Here is a 17,551-nt window from a genome sequence, read left to right on the forward strand (position 1 = left end):
ATGCTCAGAGCCTTTGTCCAGTCCATGGAGTCTCCTAATCATACTAATCTGGACCCTTCTGTTTTCTTCCTCCTGGGCATCCCAGGTCTGGAACAATTTCACTTGTGGTTCTCACTCCCAGTGTGCTGCCTGGGTACAGCCACAATTGTGGGCAACATCACCATCCTGATTGTTGTTGCCACTGAACCAGCATTGCACAAGCCTGTGTACTTGTTCTTATGCATGCTCTCAACCATTGACTTGGCTGCCTCCTTCTCCACAGTTCCCAAGCTCCTGGCCATCCTCTGGTGTGGATCCGGACACATCTCTGCCTCTGCCTGCCTGGCACAGATGTTCTTCATTCATGCCTTCTGCATGATGGAGTCTACTGTGCTGCTCGCCATGGCCTTTGATCGCTATGTGGCCATTTGTCATCCACTTCGCTATGCTACTATCCTCACTGACACTATCATTGCCCGAATTGGAGTGGTAGCTATGGTGCGGGGCTCCATGCTCATGCTTCCATGTCCCTTCCTCATTGGGCGTTTGAGCTTCTGCCAAAGCCATGTGATCCCCCACACATACTGTGAGCACATGGCTGTTGTGAAACTAGCATGTGGAGACACCAGGCCTAACCGTGTGTATGGGCTGACAGCAGCACTGTTGGTCATAGGGGTTGACTTATTTTGCATTGGTCTTTCCTATGTTTTTATTGCACGAGCTGTCCTTCGTCTTTCATCCCGTGAAGCTCGGTCCAAGGCCCTGGGGACCTGTGGTTCTCATGTTTGTGTCATCCTAATCTCTTATACACCAGCCCTCTTCTCTTTTTTTACCCATCGCTTTGGCCACCATGTTCCACTCCATATTCACATTCTTTTGGCCAATGTTTATCTGCTCTTTCCACCTGCTCTTAATCCTATGGTATATGGAGTTAAGACCAAAGAAATTCGGGAAAGGGTTGTGAGAGTGTTTCAAAGAGGACAGGGAACTGGGGTCAAGGTATCTGAGTGATCAAGAGGTATAGGAAGGACTTAGTCCAAAAAAGAAGATTTTCAAGATTAAATAATCCTCAGTATTCGAGACTGGAAAGAGATTTTAGTCTTGCACTAATGTCCTCCATAGTACCTCCTAGACTATTTCCAGGAATAATAAATCACAGAGGAGGTCAAATTAGTTAAGCATCCTTAACTTCCATCCCAGGAAGTATAGGTTAGAAGAGACTCTGCGTAGTCATAAGAACTTCCCTTACTCTCTGACACTCTCCTAATCCAACAGGTATGGGTTTCTAAACTCATACTTCACAATATAGCTGTTGTGTTATCATCTGCAAGGAGCAGGAGATAGGACATAGAGCCACAAGTTAAAGAAAGTAGACCTGCCAGGTACTTACCTGCTTTTGGATAAAGGTTGTATTTTCTCCATTAGCACTTGAAACCAAAAGAGGAGAAGGAATCACCAACACCCACAATATTAGCAAATGGGAGAGCTAAGGTTTGAAACCTAGAATCCTCTGGTACAAAATAATAACACATCTACAGATGAGAGTATAGGATAGGTCAGGAATAGCCCTTTATTTCTAAATTTGGAATATTCATCCTATAGATATATTCTTGTCTCTACACTCTAGGGAATGAACTTAATTCCAGATGACCTGGATATTATTCCCTGAAAAGCAATGTCCAAATATTCTTACACATTCTTACAAGGGCCTCCCAGAGGCCATTGACTTCTATCTCTAAACTTACAAAGAACAGTCACTTACACAAACCAATAGATGAGGCCATGCATTCATCCATTTATTTAGAAGGAAAAGAGAGTCACCCCATAATGCCAGGGAAAGGAGACACAAAACCCACTGCTAGAAATTCATAGACCCTTTCTCTCTTGAAGAGTATCAGTCCTGAGGGCTGAACATCGAAGACCAGCTTTTTAAAGCTTTCCTCCCAAGAATATGAATGTTTTGACTGTGATACTTCACAGAGGTGGGGATAAATAATTTTGAAATATTACAATTCAATAAAATATGCTGAATATTGTCTGTTTTTCAAAGGAAAGAAAATCAGTATCGTGTTCTCTAGGAGGATTGTCACTGTGGGTGGTACTGATTTAATTAATTTTTCATTCTAATCCTCGAATCGAGATATTCGTAAAAGATTTTTAAGAATTTAGGCAATTCTAAATACTATAGTTTATCAGCTGACTTTCAGTTTTATACTTCAAACTTATAATCTTGCCAGCATACAAATCCTACACCCCAACTCTGGGAAACTTCTATACTTCTGTGTTTTGAGTTCCTATACTCAGTGTGGAGCAGTTCTAAAGAAAAAATATAAAGACATGCAGACTCCAAACACTGTTTGCTCACAGTTTTGGATATTAAGTAGGAATCTGTTGCTACATAGCTATACTTTTACCTGTTGCATGGTTTGAAATAGTTAATGTTTATCATTTTCAAATTTCTTTTTTTTTAATTAATTAATTTATTTTCAGCATAACAATATTTGTTATTTTTTCACCACATCCAGTGCTCCATGCAATCTGTGCCCTCTATAAAACCTGGTACCCCAACCTCCCACCCCCCCCGCTACTTCAAACCCCTCAGATTGTTTTCATTTTCAATTTTCTTATATACCCCTTCCCCTCATGGTTGCCAGAGTCCATTCATTTCTATTCTGTAAAGAAAAATGACACTATGAGAAGTATACACCTCAAATTCTAATCCTCATGTTAACTTTTGACATATATAGGCATTTTTTCCTCCTTTATTACTGTACATATTTATTATTAATTATTTTTTTTCTGATCAAGCAAGCTTCATAAAATATACTCTAGGGAGCTCAGAACATCACTCACTTCTTCTAGTTCCTATTTCCACAAGTGTTTAAATTTATATGCACATTGATCCAACAACAAAATTTCTTTTGACCTTTTTTATGCAAGTTTCTGAAAAATACTTTTGGATTCAATTACTTCTGTTTCCTTGTCTCCAATCCCTTCCTACATTATAATCTGATTTCACCATAAGTTAAAGTTTCCATTGAAACATTGGCCACCAAAGCCACAGGTAATCTTTTCTAACCAGACTTCCTTACAACACATTGTATTATTAACCATACATCCTTCTCCAGAATCTCTCCTCTGTGACATCTGTCATACCACCCAATCCTAGCTTTTCTTCCATTTCAATAATGTTTTCCTCCTTGTTCTCAAAGAAATTATATTAGGTTAAAAAGGAAGCTTCAGTGAGGTCCATAAGGAAGAAATAATTTAAAAAATTCAAGACTGAGGGCAATGAGGCTAGAAATTAAAAAAAATAAAAGTCAGTATCTTTAGCTAGTCAGCATCTATAAATGCAAATGTCATCGACATATCCATTTCTTCAATAAAATAAGTGTAAAAGTCGTGAACATAAAGTTGTCCTTGGCATGACAGAATGAAAACCCTATGTGATTTAAATAAATAATAATAGAGTGTCATAGATGATTTATGAGCAACTATATTTATTTTAGTATTTTTATTAAATAAAAAAGCCCTGGATATCAAATGATAGAAAAAATAACTAAATCCTGTACAGTTATTTAAAAATATTTTAGAGTCTTAAAAACCTTCTTTTGAAAAACATTTAATATGCTAGTATCCATTCTTTTTTTTTAAGAAGTTACTTGAAGATTTTTTAATAATATATTCAATGCATAGTTTTTTGGTTTTTTTAAAATTAAATTTATTTATTTTCAGCATAGCAGTATTCATTATTTATCAGCACACCCAGTGCTCCATGCAGTCTGTGCCCTCTATAATACCCACCACCTGGTACCCTAACCTCCCACACCCCCTGCCACTTCAAACCACTCAGGTTGTTTTTCAGAGTCCATAGTCCCTCATGATTCACCTTCCCTTCCAATTTCCCCCAACTCCCTTCTCCTCTCTAACTCTCCATGTCCTCCATGCTATTTGTTATGCTCCACAAATAAGTGAAACCATAGGATAATTGACTCTCTCTCCTTAACTTATTTCACTCAGCATAATCTCTTCGAGTCCCGTCCATGTTCCTAGAAAAGTTGGGTATTCATCCTTTCTGATGGAGGCATAATACTCCATAGTGTATATGGACCACATTTTCCTTATCCATTTGTCCGTTGAAGGGCATCTTGGTTCTTTCCATAGTTTAGCGACTGTGGCCATTGCTGCTATAAACATTGGGGTATAGATGGCCCTTCTTTTCACGACATCTGTATCTTTGGGGTAAATACCCAGGAGTGCAATTGCAGGGTCATAGGGAAGTTCTATTTTTAATTTCTTGAGGAATCTCCACACTGTTCTCCAAAGAGGCTGCACCAACCTGCATTCCCACCAACAGTGGAAGAGGGTTCCCCTTTCTCCACATCCCCTCCAACACATTTTGTTTCCTGTCTTGTTAATTTTGGCCATTCTAACTGGTGTAAGGTGATATCTCAATGTGGTTTTAATTTGAATCTCCCTGAGGGCTAGTGATGATGAACATTTTTTCATGTGTCTGATAGCCATTTGTATGTCTTCATTGGAAAAGTGTCTGTTCATATCTTCTGCCCATTTTTTGATATGATTGTCTGTTTTGTGTGCATTGAGTTTGAGGAGTTCATTATAGATCCTGGATATCAACTTTTTGTCTGTACTGTCATTTGCAAATATCTTCTCCCATTCCGTAGGTTGCCTCTTTGTTTTTTTGACTGTTTCCTTTGCTGTGCAGAAGCTTTTGATTTTGATGAAGTCCCAAAAGTTAATTTTCGCTTTTGTTTCCTTTGCCTTTGGAAAAATATCTTGAAAGAAGTTGCTGTGGCTGATATCGAAGAGATTACTGCCTATGTTTTCCTCTATGATTCTGATGGATTCCTGTCTCATGTTGAGGTCTTTTATCCATTTTGAGTTTATCTTTGTGTACAGTGTAAGAGAATGGTCGAGTTTCATTCTTCTGTCCAGTTTACCCAGCACCATTTATTGAAGAGACTGTCTTTTTTCCACTGTATATTTTTTCCTGTTTTGTCGAAGATTAATTGACCATAGAATTGAGGGTCCATACCTGGGCTGTCTACTCTGTTCCACTGGTCTATGTGTCTGTTTTTATGTCAGTACCATGCTGTCTTGGTGATCACAGCTTTGTAATAAAGCTTGAAATCAGGTAACGTGATGCCCCCAGTTTTATTTTTGTTTTTCAACATTTCCTTAGCGATTCGGGGTCTCTTCGGGATTCCATAAAAATTTCTGGATTATTTGCCCCAGCTTTTTGAAGAATACTGGTGGAATTTTGATCCGAATGGCATTAAAAGTATAGCTTGCTCTATGCAGTATAGACATTTTAACAATGTTTATTCTTCCAATCCAAGAGCATGGAATGGTCTTCCATCTTTTTGTGTCGTCTTCAATTTCCTTCATGAGTGTTCTGTTCCCTCAAGTACAGATCCTTTTACCTCTTTGGTTAGGTTTATTCCCAGGTATCTTATCGTTCTTGGTGCTATAGTAAATGGAATCGATTCTCTAATTTCCCTTTCTGTATTTTCATTGTTAGTGTATAAGAAAGCCACTGATTTCTGCACATTGACTTTGTATCCTGCTACGTTGCTGAATTGCTGTATGAGTTCTAGTAGTTTGGGGGTGGAGTCTTTTGGGTTTTCCATATAAAGAATCATGTCATCTGTGAAGAGAGAGAGTTTGACTTCTTCATTGCCAATTTGGATACCTTTTATTTCTCTTTGTTGTCTGATTGCTGTTGCTAAGACTTCTAATACTATGTTGAACAAGAGTGGTGAAAGTGGGCATCCTTGTCTTGTTCCTGATCTCAACAGGAAGGCTGCAAGCTTTTTCCCATTGAGGATGATATTTGCTGTGGGTCTTTCATAGATAGATTTGATGAAGTTCAGGAATGTTCCCTCTATCCCTATACTTTGAAGTGTTTTAATCAGGAACGGATGCTGGATTTTGTCAAATGCTTTTTCTGCATCAATTGAGAGGATCATGTGGTTCTTCTCTCTTCTCATATTAATTTGTCCTATCACTTTGATTGATTTGCGAATGTTGAACCATCCTTGTAACCCAGGGATGAATCCCACCTGGTCCTGGTGGATAATCTTTTTAATGTGCTATTGGATCCTGTTGACTAGGATCTTGTTGAAAATCTTAGCATCCATATTCATCAGTGATATTGGTCTGAAACTCTCCTTTTTGGTAGAGTCTTTGCCTGATTTGGGGATCAGGGTTATACTGGCTTCATAGAAAGAGTCTGGAAGTTTTCCTTCTGCTTCAATTTTTTGAAACAGCTTCAGGAGAATAGGTGTTATTTCTTCTTTGAAAGTTTGGTAGAATGCCCCAGGGAATCCATCAGGTCCTGGGCTCTTGTTTTTTGGGAGGTTTTTGATCACTGCTTCAATCTCGTTACTAGATATCAGTCTATTCAGGTTGTTGATTTTGTCCTGTTCAATTTTGGGAGTTTATAGTTTTCCAGGAATGCATCCATTTCATCAAGGTTGCTAAGCTTATTGGCATATAACTGTTGATAATAACTTCTTTTTTTTTTTTAAAGATTTCATTTATTATTTATTGGACAGACAGAGATTACAAGTAGGCAGAGAGGCAAGCAGAGAAAGAGGAGGAAGCAGGCTCCCTGCTGAGCAGAGAGCCCGATGCGGGGCTTGATCCCAGGACCCTGGGATCATGACCTGAGCTGAAGGCAGAGGCTTTAACCTACTGAGCCACCCAGGCGCCCCTGATAATAACTTCTGATGATTGTTTCTACTTCCTTGCTGTTAGTTGTGATCTCTCCCTTTTCATTCATAATTTTATGAATTTGGGCTTTCTCTCTTTTCTTTTGGATTAGTGTGGCCAGTGGCTTATCAATCTTATTGTTTCTTTCAAAAAACCGACTTCTAGTTTCATTGATATGTTCTACTGTATCTTTGGTTTCTATCTTATTGATCTTAGCTCTAATCTTGATGATTTCCCTTCTTATGTGTGGAGTTGGTTTGATTTGTTGTTGATTTTCCAGTTCTTTAAGGTGTAGAGAAAGCTGCTGTGTTCTGGATTTTTCAATTTTTTTGAGGGAGGCTTGGATGGCTATGTATTTCCCCCTTAGGAGTACCTTTGCTGTATCCCATAGGTTTTGGACCGAAGTGTTTCATTCTCATTGGTTTCCATGAATTGTTTCAGTTCTTAATTGATCTCCTGGTTGATCCAAGCATTCTTAAGCAAGGTGGCCTTTAGCTTCCAGGTGTTAGAGTTCCTTCTGAACTTTTCCTTGTGATTAAGCTCCAGTTCCAAAGCATTGTGATCTGAGAATATACAGGGAATAATCTCAGTCTTTTGGTATTGGTTGAGTCCTGATTTGTGACCCAGTATGTGATCTATTCTTGAGAAGGTTCCATGTGCACTTGAGAAGAATGAGTATTCTGTTGTTTTAGGGTGGAATGTTCTGTATATATCTATGAGGTCCATTTGTTCCAATGTGTCATTCAATGCTCTTGTTTCCTTATTGATTTTCTGCTTCGATGATCTGTCTATTTCTGAGAGAGGCGTGTTAAGATCTCCTACGATTAGTGTATTCATATCAATGACTCTTTATCTTGATTAACATTTTTTTTTATGTAATTGGCTGCTCCCATATTGGGGGCATAGATATTTACAATTGTTAGATCATCTTGGTGGATAGTCCCTTTAAGGATTATGCAGTGTCCTTCTGTATCTCTGACTATAGTCTTTACTTTAAAATCTAATTTATCTGATATGAGAATAGCTACCCCAACCTGCTTTTGAGACCCATTGGCATAAAAAATACTTCTCCATCCCTTCACTTTCAGTTTGGGTGTATCTTTAGGTTTGAAATGGGTCTGTTGTAGACAACATATGGATGGGTCCTGTCATTTTATCCAATCTGCAACCCTGTGCCATTTTATGGGCGCATTTAGGCCATTCACATTGAGAGTGATTATTGATAGATACGTTTTTATTGACATCGAGTTACCTTTGAAGTCTTTCTTTCTGTAGATTGTCTCTATATTTCTGTTCAATGCTATTCTTAGGATTTTTTCTCTTTTATAGAACCCCCCTTAATATTTCCTGCAGTGTCGGCTTGGTGCTTGCATAGTCTTTTAAGCCTTGCCGGTCTTGAAAACTCTTTATCTCTCCATGCATTTTGAATGTCAGTCTTGCTGGATAAAGTATTCTTGGCTGCATGTTCTTCTAACTTAGTGCCCTGAATATATCTTGCCAGCCTTTTCTGGCTTGCCAGGTCTCTGTAGACAGGTCTGATGTTATTCTGATGGGCTTTCCTCTGTAAGTAAGGAGCCTCTTGGCCCTAGCGGCTTTCAAGAGATTATACCTACAATTATAATTCCTCAATTTGACTATAAGGAGTCGTGATGTTTTTTTGGAATGTATAATCTTGGGTGGAGACTGTTCAGCCTCTAGTACATGAATGCTGGTTCCATTTGTGAGATTGGAAAATTTTAATGAAGAACTTGTTCCACTATATTTTCTAGACTTCTTTCTTTCTCCTCCCCTTCAGGGATTCCAATAATTCTGACGTTGGAACGCTTCATGGCATCATTTATTTCCCTGATTCTGTTTCGTGGTTTCCAAGCTGTTTGTTCCAGGATTCCTCCTGATCCTTTCTCTCTATCTGTTTGTCCTCCAGATCACTAATTCTATCTTCTGTCTCAGTTACCCTAGCTTTGAGAGAGTTTAGATTAGATTTGAACTCATTGAGAGCATTGTGAACCCCCTCCCTGGTAGCTTTAAGCTCCACCCTAACATTGTGAACATCCTGTCTGGTCACTCTCAGCTTGGCCCTAATCAATTCTGTTTGATCATCCGTGGCTTTCTCCAACCTAGCTATTGCCTGTATAATTGTTAGCCTGAATTCTCTTTCCGACATATTGTCTATGTTGATAGCCGTTAGGTCTGTTGCAGAAGGTTCATCCTCTGTATTTTTCTTCTGTTGGGCATTCCTCCTCCTAGTCATTTTGGTGGGAGATGACTGAACAGATGTAGCTGGATGTATTAACCATGGTGCAGTCAAGGTGCACCCTGGAACACTTCTGAGCAATCAGGATTACCCACCCAAACGAGAGACAAAAGAAAAGAAAAAGAAAAAAAAAGAGAGAGAGAGAGAGACAGGAAAGAAAGGGAATATGAAAGAGAAGGTTCAGCCCAAATGGGCCCCAAGGTAAGATTTATGAAGTAGACAAACAAAAACAGACAAACAAAAAGACTGATAAAAGTATATGACAAGAGAAAAAAATATATATGCAAATAAAGGAAGAACCTCGTCAAAAAGAACCCCAAGTGTAAGATTTATATACTATCAGGACAAACACAAAAACACAGAAACACTTGTGGAAGAAAAAGATGGGAGAGTGGTTATAAATTCTCAGTGTGTGTGAGGAAGGTTGTTTTGATTCTTCCTGGATTTATCTTGATATCTTTGTTAAAGGACTCAACTTTCCTAAGATAAAGGGAGATTAATAATTAGTTTACCTCTAGGGATAGTATTGATTGGGGAAAGGGGATTACTTTGAAGTTTAACTCTATATGAATATTAGAAGATAAAAATAAAAAGGAATAAACTAGACTAAACTAAACTAAAATTAAAAAAAGAAAGGATTAGGGCACCTGGGTGGCTCAGTGGGTTAAGCCGCTGCCTTCGGCTCAGGTCATGATCTCAGGGTCCTGGGGTCGAGTCCCGCATCGGGCTCTCTGCTCAGCAGGGAGCCTGCTTCCCCTCTCTCTCTCTGTCTGCCTCTCCATCTACTTGTGATTTCTCTCTATCAAATAAATAAATAAAATCTTTAAAAAAAAAAAAGAAGGGATTCAAAAAATAGAAATGGAAAAGAAAACCTAGGTGTATGTATCAAAAAGTTCAGGTTAGAAGGTTATTACGGAATTTGATGTACTGGACAGCTCGTTGTGATGGTTATTAGGTTAAAAATAGTGAGAATGAGTCAAAAATAAAAGTTTTCCTATGAAGTAGTGGTTGTTCTCTTGTAGTCTTTTTTTTCCCTCTTTTTTTTTTTTTTTCTTGGTTTGTTTTCTGGGGGAGGGGCCTGCCACAAGGGTTTTCAGTCAATGATGTTCCCTGACTTAAGTCCACCTGCCCCCCTCAAGGGGGTGGGCTCTGAGGAAACTGTTTTTTTTTTTTTTTTTTCAGGCTTTTGTTCTCTGGTGGTTTTTAATGTTTGTTCACTTTTTTTTTTTTTTCTCACTTTGACCGCTTTTGATGGTTTTTGTAGTTTTAAAGGAAAACAAACCGCACTCTGATCTCCCTCTCAGAGGGAAGCCTCATTCTGGCTGCAGAGCCTAAATAAGTTACCCCTTGGCCGCTGGCAGAGCAGGTTTCAAGTCGCAGTCCCTGGGGGGCGCAGGATCTTTTGCTTGTACCCAAAGCCAAGGCAGTGGTAGCTCTCTGGGCAGCTCTAGACCGCCAGAGAGGTTCCAAGCAGCAATTGCACACTGAGATTTTCCCGCTGGCCTGGGGTTGGGAGTGCCTGGTCTTTCTGGGTCTAAGAGTGCCCGGCTTGCACGCACCAATTTCAGGGGAGGCTGAGGTTCCTCCATGGGTCTCAGGCTCTGAGAATGGGGCGCCGGTCCGAGAGCACCAGGATGGGCTTTCGCGCACCTCTCTTTGGGGGGGGGGGGGAGTTTGGTGCAGGCTCTGAAACAATGGCACGTATCAAAGGGCACCGGCTGGGCCTTTATACCTCTCTCAGGGGAGTATCTCAGGCTCTGTAGCAGGGCTCTCACGTTCTTCTGCCCGGTGTGGCTCCCATCCCCTCACAGGAAATGGACCCCACGTGTTCTCAGGTGTGCTGTTGGCTTAGGGACCAAGAGCTGGTTTCTCCGCCGAACTCTCTCTGCTTCAGCGCTGGGCAGACTGTCCTGGGACCAGGGACTTAAGCCCCTGTACCTAGCCATCCCGATACTCCCATACCCCCCACCCCCTTGATCCTTTGCTCTTTCGGAGTGCTTTCAATCAGTCTCCAAGTTAATGCTGGTCCCCAGATGCAGGGCACTCTCGCTCATATTGGGTTATTACTTTCCAACTGGTTGCCTCTGGTGGCTCCCTCCCCCTTTTGTTTATCTTCTGATATCAGTCACCATTCCCACTCCACTTTACCTGCCCACTGGTGTCTTCTCCCCCTGTAGAGATCCAGACATGCATAATTCTGATCTCAGGCTGATTTCATGGGTGATCGGAGTTCTTTGGTAGGTAATCAGCTCACTTTGGGGTACAAGTTGAAAAGGCGCCTCCTCCTACTTCCTCGCCATCTTGTCTCCCCCCGCTAGTATCCATTCTTAATTTTAAAAACAACTATATATGTGTAATAATATAATACTCCATTTTTATTAAAGCAATACCTGGGTATATATCCATGTTAATAAATTTAAAAATATATACTGATGAATGTTACTTCAATGGAGAGACAAACAAATATATCTTAAAAGGTAATTTTATAAGAGTAATTTAATGAAAATGTGAGTAAATCACTCACATAATTCACATAATATCCAACTTGGTTCCCTTGGGGTTTTTGCAAAACTTCATAGAGAAAGGAGCCAAACTTCTGGGGTAATGAAGTCATTAGGTTCTATTAAAATATCTCATTTCTGATCTATATCCAGGTATCTATCTACTTGTGCACACACACATATATATTCACATATCTATCTATCTATATACATATATAATATGCATACATATATATGCACATATAAATTCATATATATATACAAATACATATTTAGGTATTTGTCAATCACCATATGGGACCCTGGAGGTTAGCTTGATTTCAATACCAGCTTATATCTCTGAAGCTTTGAAATGTTCCCTCAGGATATTTTGAGGTATATAACATTTCCTATCAGACTCAGGTCAACAGTCTTCATATCAAGAAGTTAAGAACTTGCACGGAGACTGTGATGTTCAGACAACCAAATTCCTGAAAAATTGGACCAGATATATTTTATCTCCTTGTTTTTCCTTCCCCAAACTAAGGTACTTAACTAGAACAATATAGGGTTCAGTGACAAGATAATTTCTATATTAGACATAGAGGTAAAGAAGAAGAAGGATTTAAGGTTGGTACTAACGGCTTTTTTCCACCCCACGAATGTAAATGTTTTAATCTATTTACCTAGGCTTAAGTCAGAAAGTGATGTAAGACAATGATGCAGGGGCTGTTGGAAATATTTATTCCCCACTTTTGGCATTAAAAAATCCATTTAGATGTTCATAATGTTCATAATCTTTATATCTATATAAAGAACTGAATAGGAATATGTGCATTGGGAGTGATGGAAACTAAGAATGGACCAATCCCATGTCAGGGAGTAATGGGAAATACATAAAGAACAATCCTAGGTCTTGAGAGTCCATATTCAAATTTCTCTTGCTGCCTACCTGCCTTCCCTTTTTTCTTTAAGTGTCTGATTTTACTTGAGTTAAACTCTGGAGATCCTTCCTTACACCAAAATATATTTTAGGTCAATACATATTATGTGGCTTTACTTACCAGGAGGAACCTATTGTCATGTCATAAGAATTCAGAATGGTTTAGTGGGAGGAGGTAGTACGATTCCTGACAGTTGGTCTTTGTAATGCAAGTGCCTGATTTAAGTTTTGATTGCCTAGGTATCCATTTCAGACAGGCACCTGTTTCCAGGATGCTCTTAGATAAACAACACATTACCAGCCACAGAGCTAACTAGATAATACCCACACTTCCTTTGTTTTACAGATCTCTGGTGATTCTGATAATTGACCATTTGGTTTCTTTTTCTTGCTGTGCTTTAAATTCCCATTCTTACATTTTAAATTCACTTATATAAAGAGTGATCCTGAGATATCCTAGGCTCCACCCTCAAGCTCAATAAAAGCAGAACCACAGGCCCCCACACACTCCCCTGTCTTCACTTCTCTGTGTGGTCCCATTTGCCATATGATTTCCAGGACTCATAAGTAATAAACCTTTTTCTCTTTCAAAGTTTTCTGATGGTTTCTGCTGAAGGCAGCTTGCAGTCATCACAAGAATCACAAGGACCAGTCCAACTACAACGCTGGTTATCCACAGGCTGAAACCAGCTCACAAGGTGGGGTGTGGATATGAGGAACAGATCACTGCCAATAGATTTTGGAAATGAGGATTGATAGTGAGTGGTATATAAGGCTGTACTTTATGAAAGATGGGAGAGATGTAGCAATATTCAGAAACACTAACTCTACACCTGGAACAGAATATCAGTAAATTTCTCCAGAAAGATATATTGAATTAGACTGTGGGAAATAATTTAAAATTTTTTAAAGAACAGATTAAATTTGTGATTAATATTGTGTCACTTTGATTTAAACTTCTATCACTAGCAGGGCATTTGTCAAATGAATTGAATCTGTACAGAACCTAAAAATTATTGTAAGAATAAAGCCATTCCTAAATGATTAAAGTAATCTTTATGAAAAAAAAAGAGCATACAGAAGATTATTTTATAGTAGGTACTACACGGGAAATATTAAGACCTAGAATTAGGCATTGTCCAAACTGTCAAGATTGGCTTACATTAAAGATGAAGCTGCAAATGTGAGTAAATATTTAGAACACAGGGAGTTACAAACTGAGGGACAAAGGTGATCATAACAGGGAAAAGTTTATAATTAACAGACTAAATGTATTTTTTTTAAAGAGAGAATAATAGTACAGAAGTGCTAGAAGTTCTTTTAAAACATGACCTCTAAGGTTTATATTCCTATAATTGTAATATATTTATCTGTGCTATATATTTAAATTTATATTTTTGTAAATGATATGTGACAGTTCTTTGGTGTGTGTAATGTTGTAAACTTATTTGCAAACAATTTTTAAGTGTATTTAAAACACTGAAGAGGGGTGCCTTGGTGGCTCAGTGGGTTAAAGCTTCTGCCTTTGGCTCATGCCATGATCTCAGTGTCCTGGGATCCAGCCCCACATCGGGCTCTCTGCCAGCAGGAAGCCTGCTTCCCCCTCTCTCTCTGCCTGCCTCTCTGCCTACTTGTGATCTCTCTTTCTGTCAAATAAAAAAATAAAATCTTAAAAAATAACAAAACACTGATGAACTCAGGGTTGCAGTTTTGGTCCTACAGGGGACCTAGTATTGTGCCCAAATTTTGAGACCCCTCAAAGACGACCCCCAGAGTCCAGAGTCAAAGCCAAACAGCAAGGGTCGTTTATTATGAGTTCGAACCCGGACCTCCGCGCACTCGTTGCCGGTGACGCTAAGAGGTCCCAAGCTCAGGATCACAACACTTTTTATACACTATTTTTGGGGAGGCAGGGACTTAGCATACATCATAGTATCTTGAAACAAATTGCCACATACCGCGGGAAAATCAAAAAGGAACTCTATAATATGGCTGGCGCGCTACAGAGCTGGAAAAGGCTGGGAATGGATTATTGGTTAAGGCAAAGGGCTCTTCAGACAAAGGGTCATTCTTCAAACTGCTGAGTTGGCGCCGCTAGGGTATGTGTCACCTCAGGATTGACCAGGGTCTTCCTGTCAAGCCACGGGGCACCAGATGGTTGTTATTTCTCAGCCCAGAGCCAGATGGAGGGTCCGGGAGCAGTCATTCTGTTACATCCAATTCTGGGTGGGGGTTTCTCTGGCGTCAGATGGCTGTTATCTCTTGGCCCAGAGCCGGGGGAGGGGTCCGGGGGCGGGGTCCGGGGGCAGCCATTCTGTCAGGTTCAATTCTGGGAGGGGGATGTGTGGTTACAGAGTGTCTATAGAAAGTCTGCTGGTATTTTTCCATCTCCTCATGGGTTAGCAAGCGAAGTTACAGAAACAGAAATAGCGGTAATGGTTATAATTTAGGCATCTCACTAGATGTCCTCCTCTCCACATAATCCAGACTACCATATTTTGATGATTTGTCTAAATTGAAGATTAATAACAAGTCAGATATGTTAGCTTAAAATCAAATCATTGGCAATAATTTGAAAATGGGAGCTTTCATGAGATTTTAGTGTCAATTTGGAAGGTCTTAATGTAAATACCTACTGTATACTAACAAGTTACATAAGAAGATTTCTGTGTTTCTCATGATTTAGGTTATCAACATATTATCAAAGATAGAGTAGAATTATCATTGCTAAAACAATCAACTTTAATTTAATTTAATCAGCTTTAGTCATCCTATAACATTTACCTAGAATTTCTCAAAAAAAAAAAAAAATTCTGGCCCAATTTTTTTTTCTCTAATTTCTACTTCATCTGATATTAATATGTCTGCTCCAAATTTTATGTGTGTTTTCTCTGAGGATTGTATATTATTTAACTTTTTTCTTTGGTTTTCTTTATGATATGGACCTCTATACCATACATACATTTTTATAAAATTAACAGATTTATTTCTACTTATATAGGGCCATTTACATAATTTATCCTAATAACCCAATCAGTGTATTTTTTCTGCCTTTTGTCAGTTTAACATTTTATTGATTTATTTAGGAATCCTTTGGCTTTTCTGTTTTATTGATACCATTTTATTTAATATTTTTATGGTGATTTATGCTTTTACATTATTTTTATTTTTAGAGGTTCCTTTTGTGTTTTCCAAATAATAGTAATTAAATGATATTTTAATATTTTTAAAATATTCTCACAGAGGTACTTGTCAGTATGCTATCTGAGAAACATGATGTCCCTATCTCAGGCTATTATTTCCTTAGAAGAATCCTGCTATTCAGAGATTGATGAAGTGTGTCATGATTGGCTCCTATTTTTAGCCCTATCTTCAACTTCCTAAAGCCCACATGCAAAAGACATTACTATATTTTTTTCTTAAGATATGATTTATTTAAAGTTCTATGGTTTTTCATGTTTGTTTTTCTGGAATATGTGTATAGTTATTAATATTTAAATAATATTGTTTAATAAAAATAGCTTCAGAAAAATAATAACCAACTTTGTCTTTTATAAATGGACACCATTTATCTATTAAAGAACTAGGTGAGTATTAAGCACTAAAAAGAATTTGTTGTCTACATTGATAAATGAAAGAATAAAAAATACACATATAAAATAATCTATTTGGTTTAAACAAAATTTATGCTTAAATTCCCTGGAAATCAGAAAAAAATTGTTTTTTTTTTTTTTTTTGGCCATTGAAATGTACCTTGAAGAAAAAGGGCAAAAGAAATTAAGACAGTGACTATGACCAAGACATTTTCTCTTTTATCTCTATCTAGGAGGACCCACAAATTCTCTAAGATGATTAATGATCATCCTAGCTTGATGATGTTAATGCTAAACCAAACAGACCTGACTCCAGCCTCATTCATCCTTAATGGGATCCCAGGACTGGAGGACATGCACATGTGGATTTCCTTCCCATTCTGCACCATGTATGCTGTGGCTGTGGTAGGGAATTGTGGGCTCCTCTACCTCATCCTCTATGAGGACTCCCTGCACAGGCCGATGTACTATTTTTTAGCTATGCTTTCCCTAACTGACCTTTTTATATGCTCTAGTACAATTCCTAAAGCTCTCTGCATCTTCTGGTTCCATTTCAAGGAAATCAGCTTTGATGGATGTCTGGTCCAGATGTTTTTTGTCCATACCTTCACAGGGATGGAGTCTGGGGTGCTCATGCTTATGGCCCTGGACCGCTATGTGGCTATCTGTTACCCTTTGCACTACTCTACTTTTCTCACCAATTCTGTTATTGCAAAGGCTGGGCTTTCTACCTTTCTCAGAGGAGTGTTGCTCATCATTCCCTTCACTGTCCTCACCAAGCACCTGCCCTACTGCAGAGGGAATATAATTCCCCACACCTACTGTGACCACATGTCTGTAGCCAAATTATCCTGTGGGAATATCAAGGTCAATGTCATTTATGGTCTGACGGTTGCCCTCCTGATTGGGGGCTTTGACATCCTGTGCATCACAGTCTCCTACACCATGATCCTCCAGGCAGTGATCAGCCTCTCTTCAGCAGATGCTCGACAGAAGGCCTTCAGCACCTGCACTGCTCACATCTGTGCCATTGTTTTTTCCTACAGTCCAGCTTTCTTCTCCTTCTTTTCCCACCGCTTTGGGGGCCACACAATCCCTCCATCTTGCCACATCATTGTGGCCAATATTTATCTGCTCTTGCCTCCCACTGTGAACCCTATTGTCTATGGGGTGAAAACCAAGCAGATACGAGACTGTGTCATAAGGATCACTTCAGGTTCTAAGGATGTCAAGTCCCAGAGCAAATGAAAGGGATTTTTGCCTGGGTTGGGATGTGAAGTAAAAGAATGCTTCTCGGGCGCCTGGGTGGCTCAGTGGGTTAAGCCGCTGCCTTTGGCTCAGGTCATGATCTCAGGGTCCTGGGATCGAGTCCCGCATCGGGCTCTCTGCTCGGCAGGGAGCCTGCTTCCCTCTCTCTCTCTCTCTGCCTGCCTCTCCATCTACTTGTGATTTCTCTCTGTCAAATAAATAAATAAAATCTTTAAAAAATAATAAATAAAAATAAAAAAAATAAATAAAAGAATGCTTCTCTTTGTCTGTTTAGGCAGAAAAATTTCCAAGAATAGGT

General features: G+C 39.1%; 2 protein-coding genes across 2 annotated transcripts; both read left to right on the forward strand.

The window, feature by feature from the left end:
* On the forward strand, window positions 1-990 carry LOC131821511 (olfactory receptor 52P1). Its single transcript, XM_059157663.1, has one exon. It carries the CDS (start codon window positions 1-3, stop codon window positions 988-990), a length of 990 nt encoding a protein of 329 aa, XP_059013646.1.
* A 15,276-nt stretch (window positions 991-16,266) lies between these two features.
* LOC131836729 (olfactory receptor 52N4-like) lies at window positions 16,267-17,232 on the forward strand. The gene has a single exon (XM_059182469.1). It carries the CDS (start codon window positions 16,267-16,269, stop codon window positions 17,230-17,232), a length of 966 nt encoding a protein of 321 aa, XP_059038452.1.
* Window positions 17,233-17,551: the final 319 nt, after the last annotated feature.

The sequence above is a fragment of the Mustela lutreola genome, chromosome 1, assembly GCF_030435805.1.
Source record: "Mustela lutreola isolate mMusLut2 chromosome 1, mMusLut2.pri, whole genome shotgun sequence".
Classification (NCBI taxonomy): Eukaryota; Metazoa; Chordata; class Mammalia; order Carnivora; family Mustelidae; genus Mustela; species Mustela lutreola.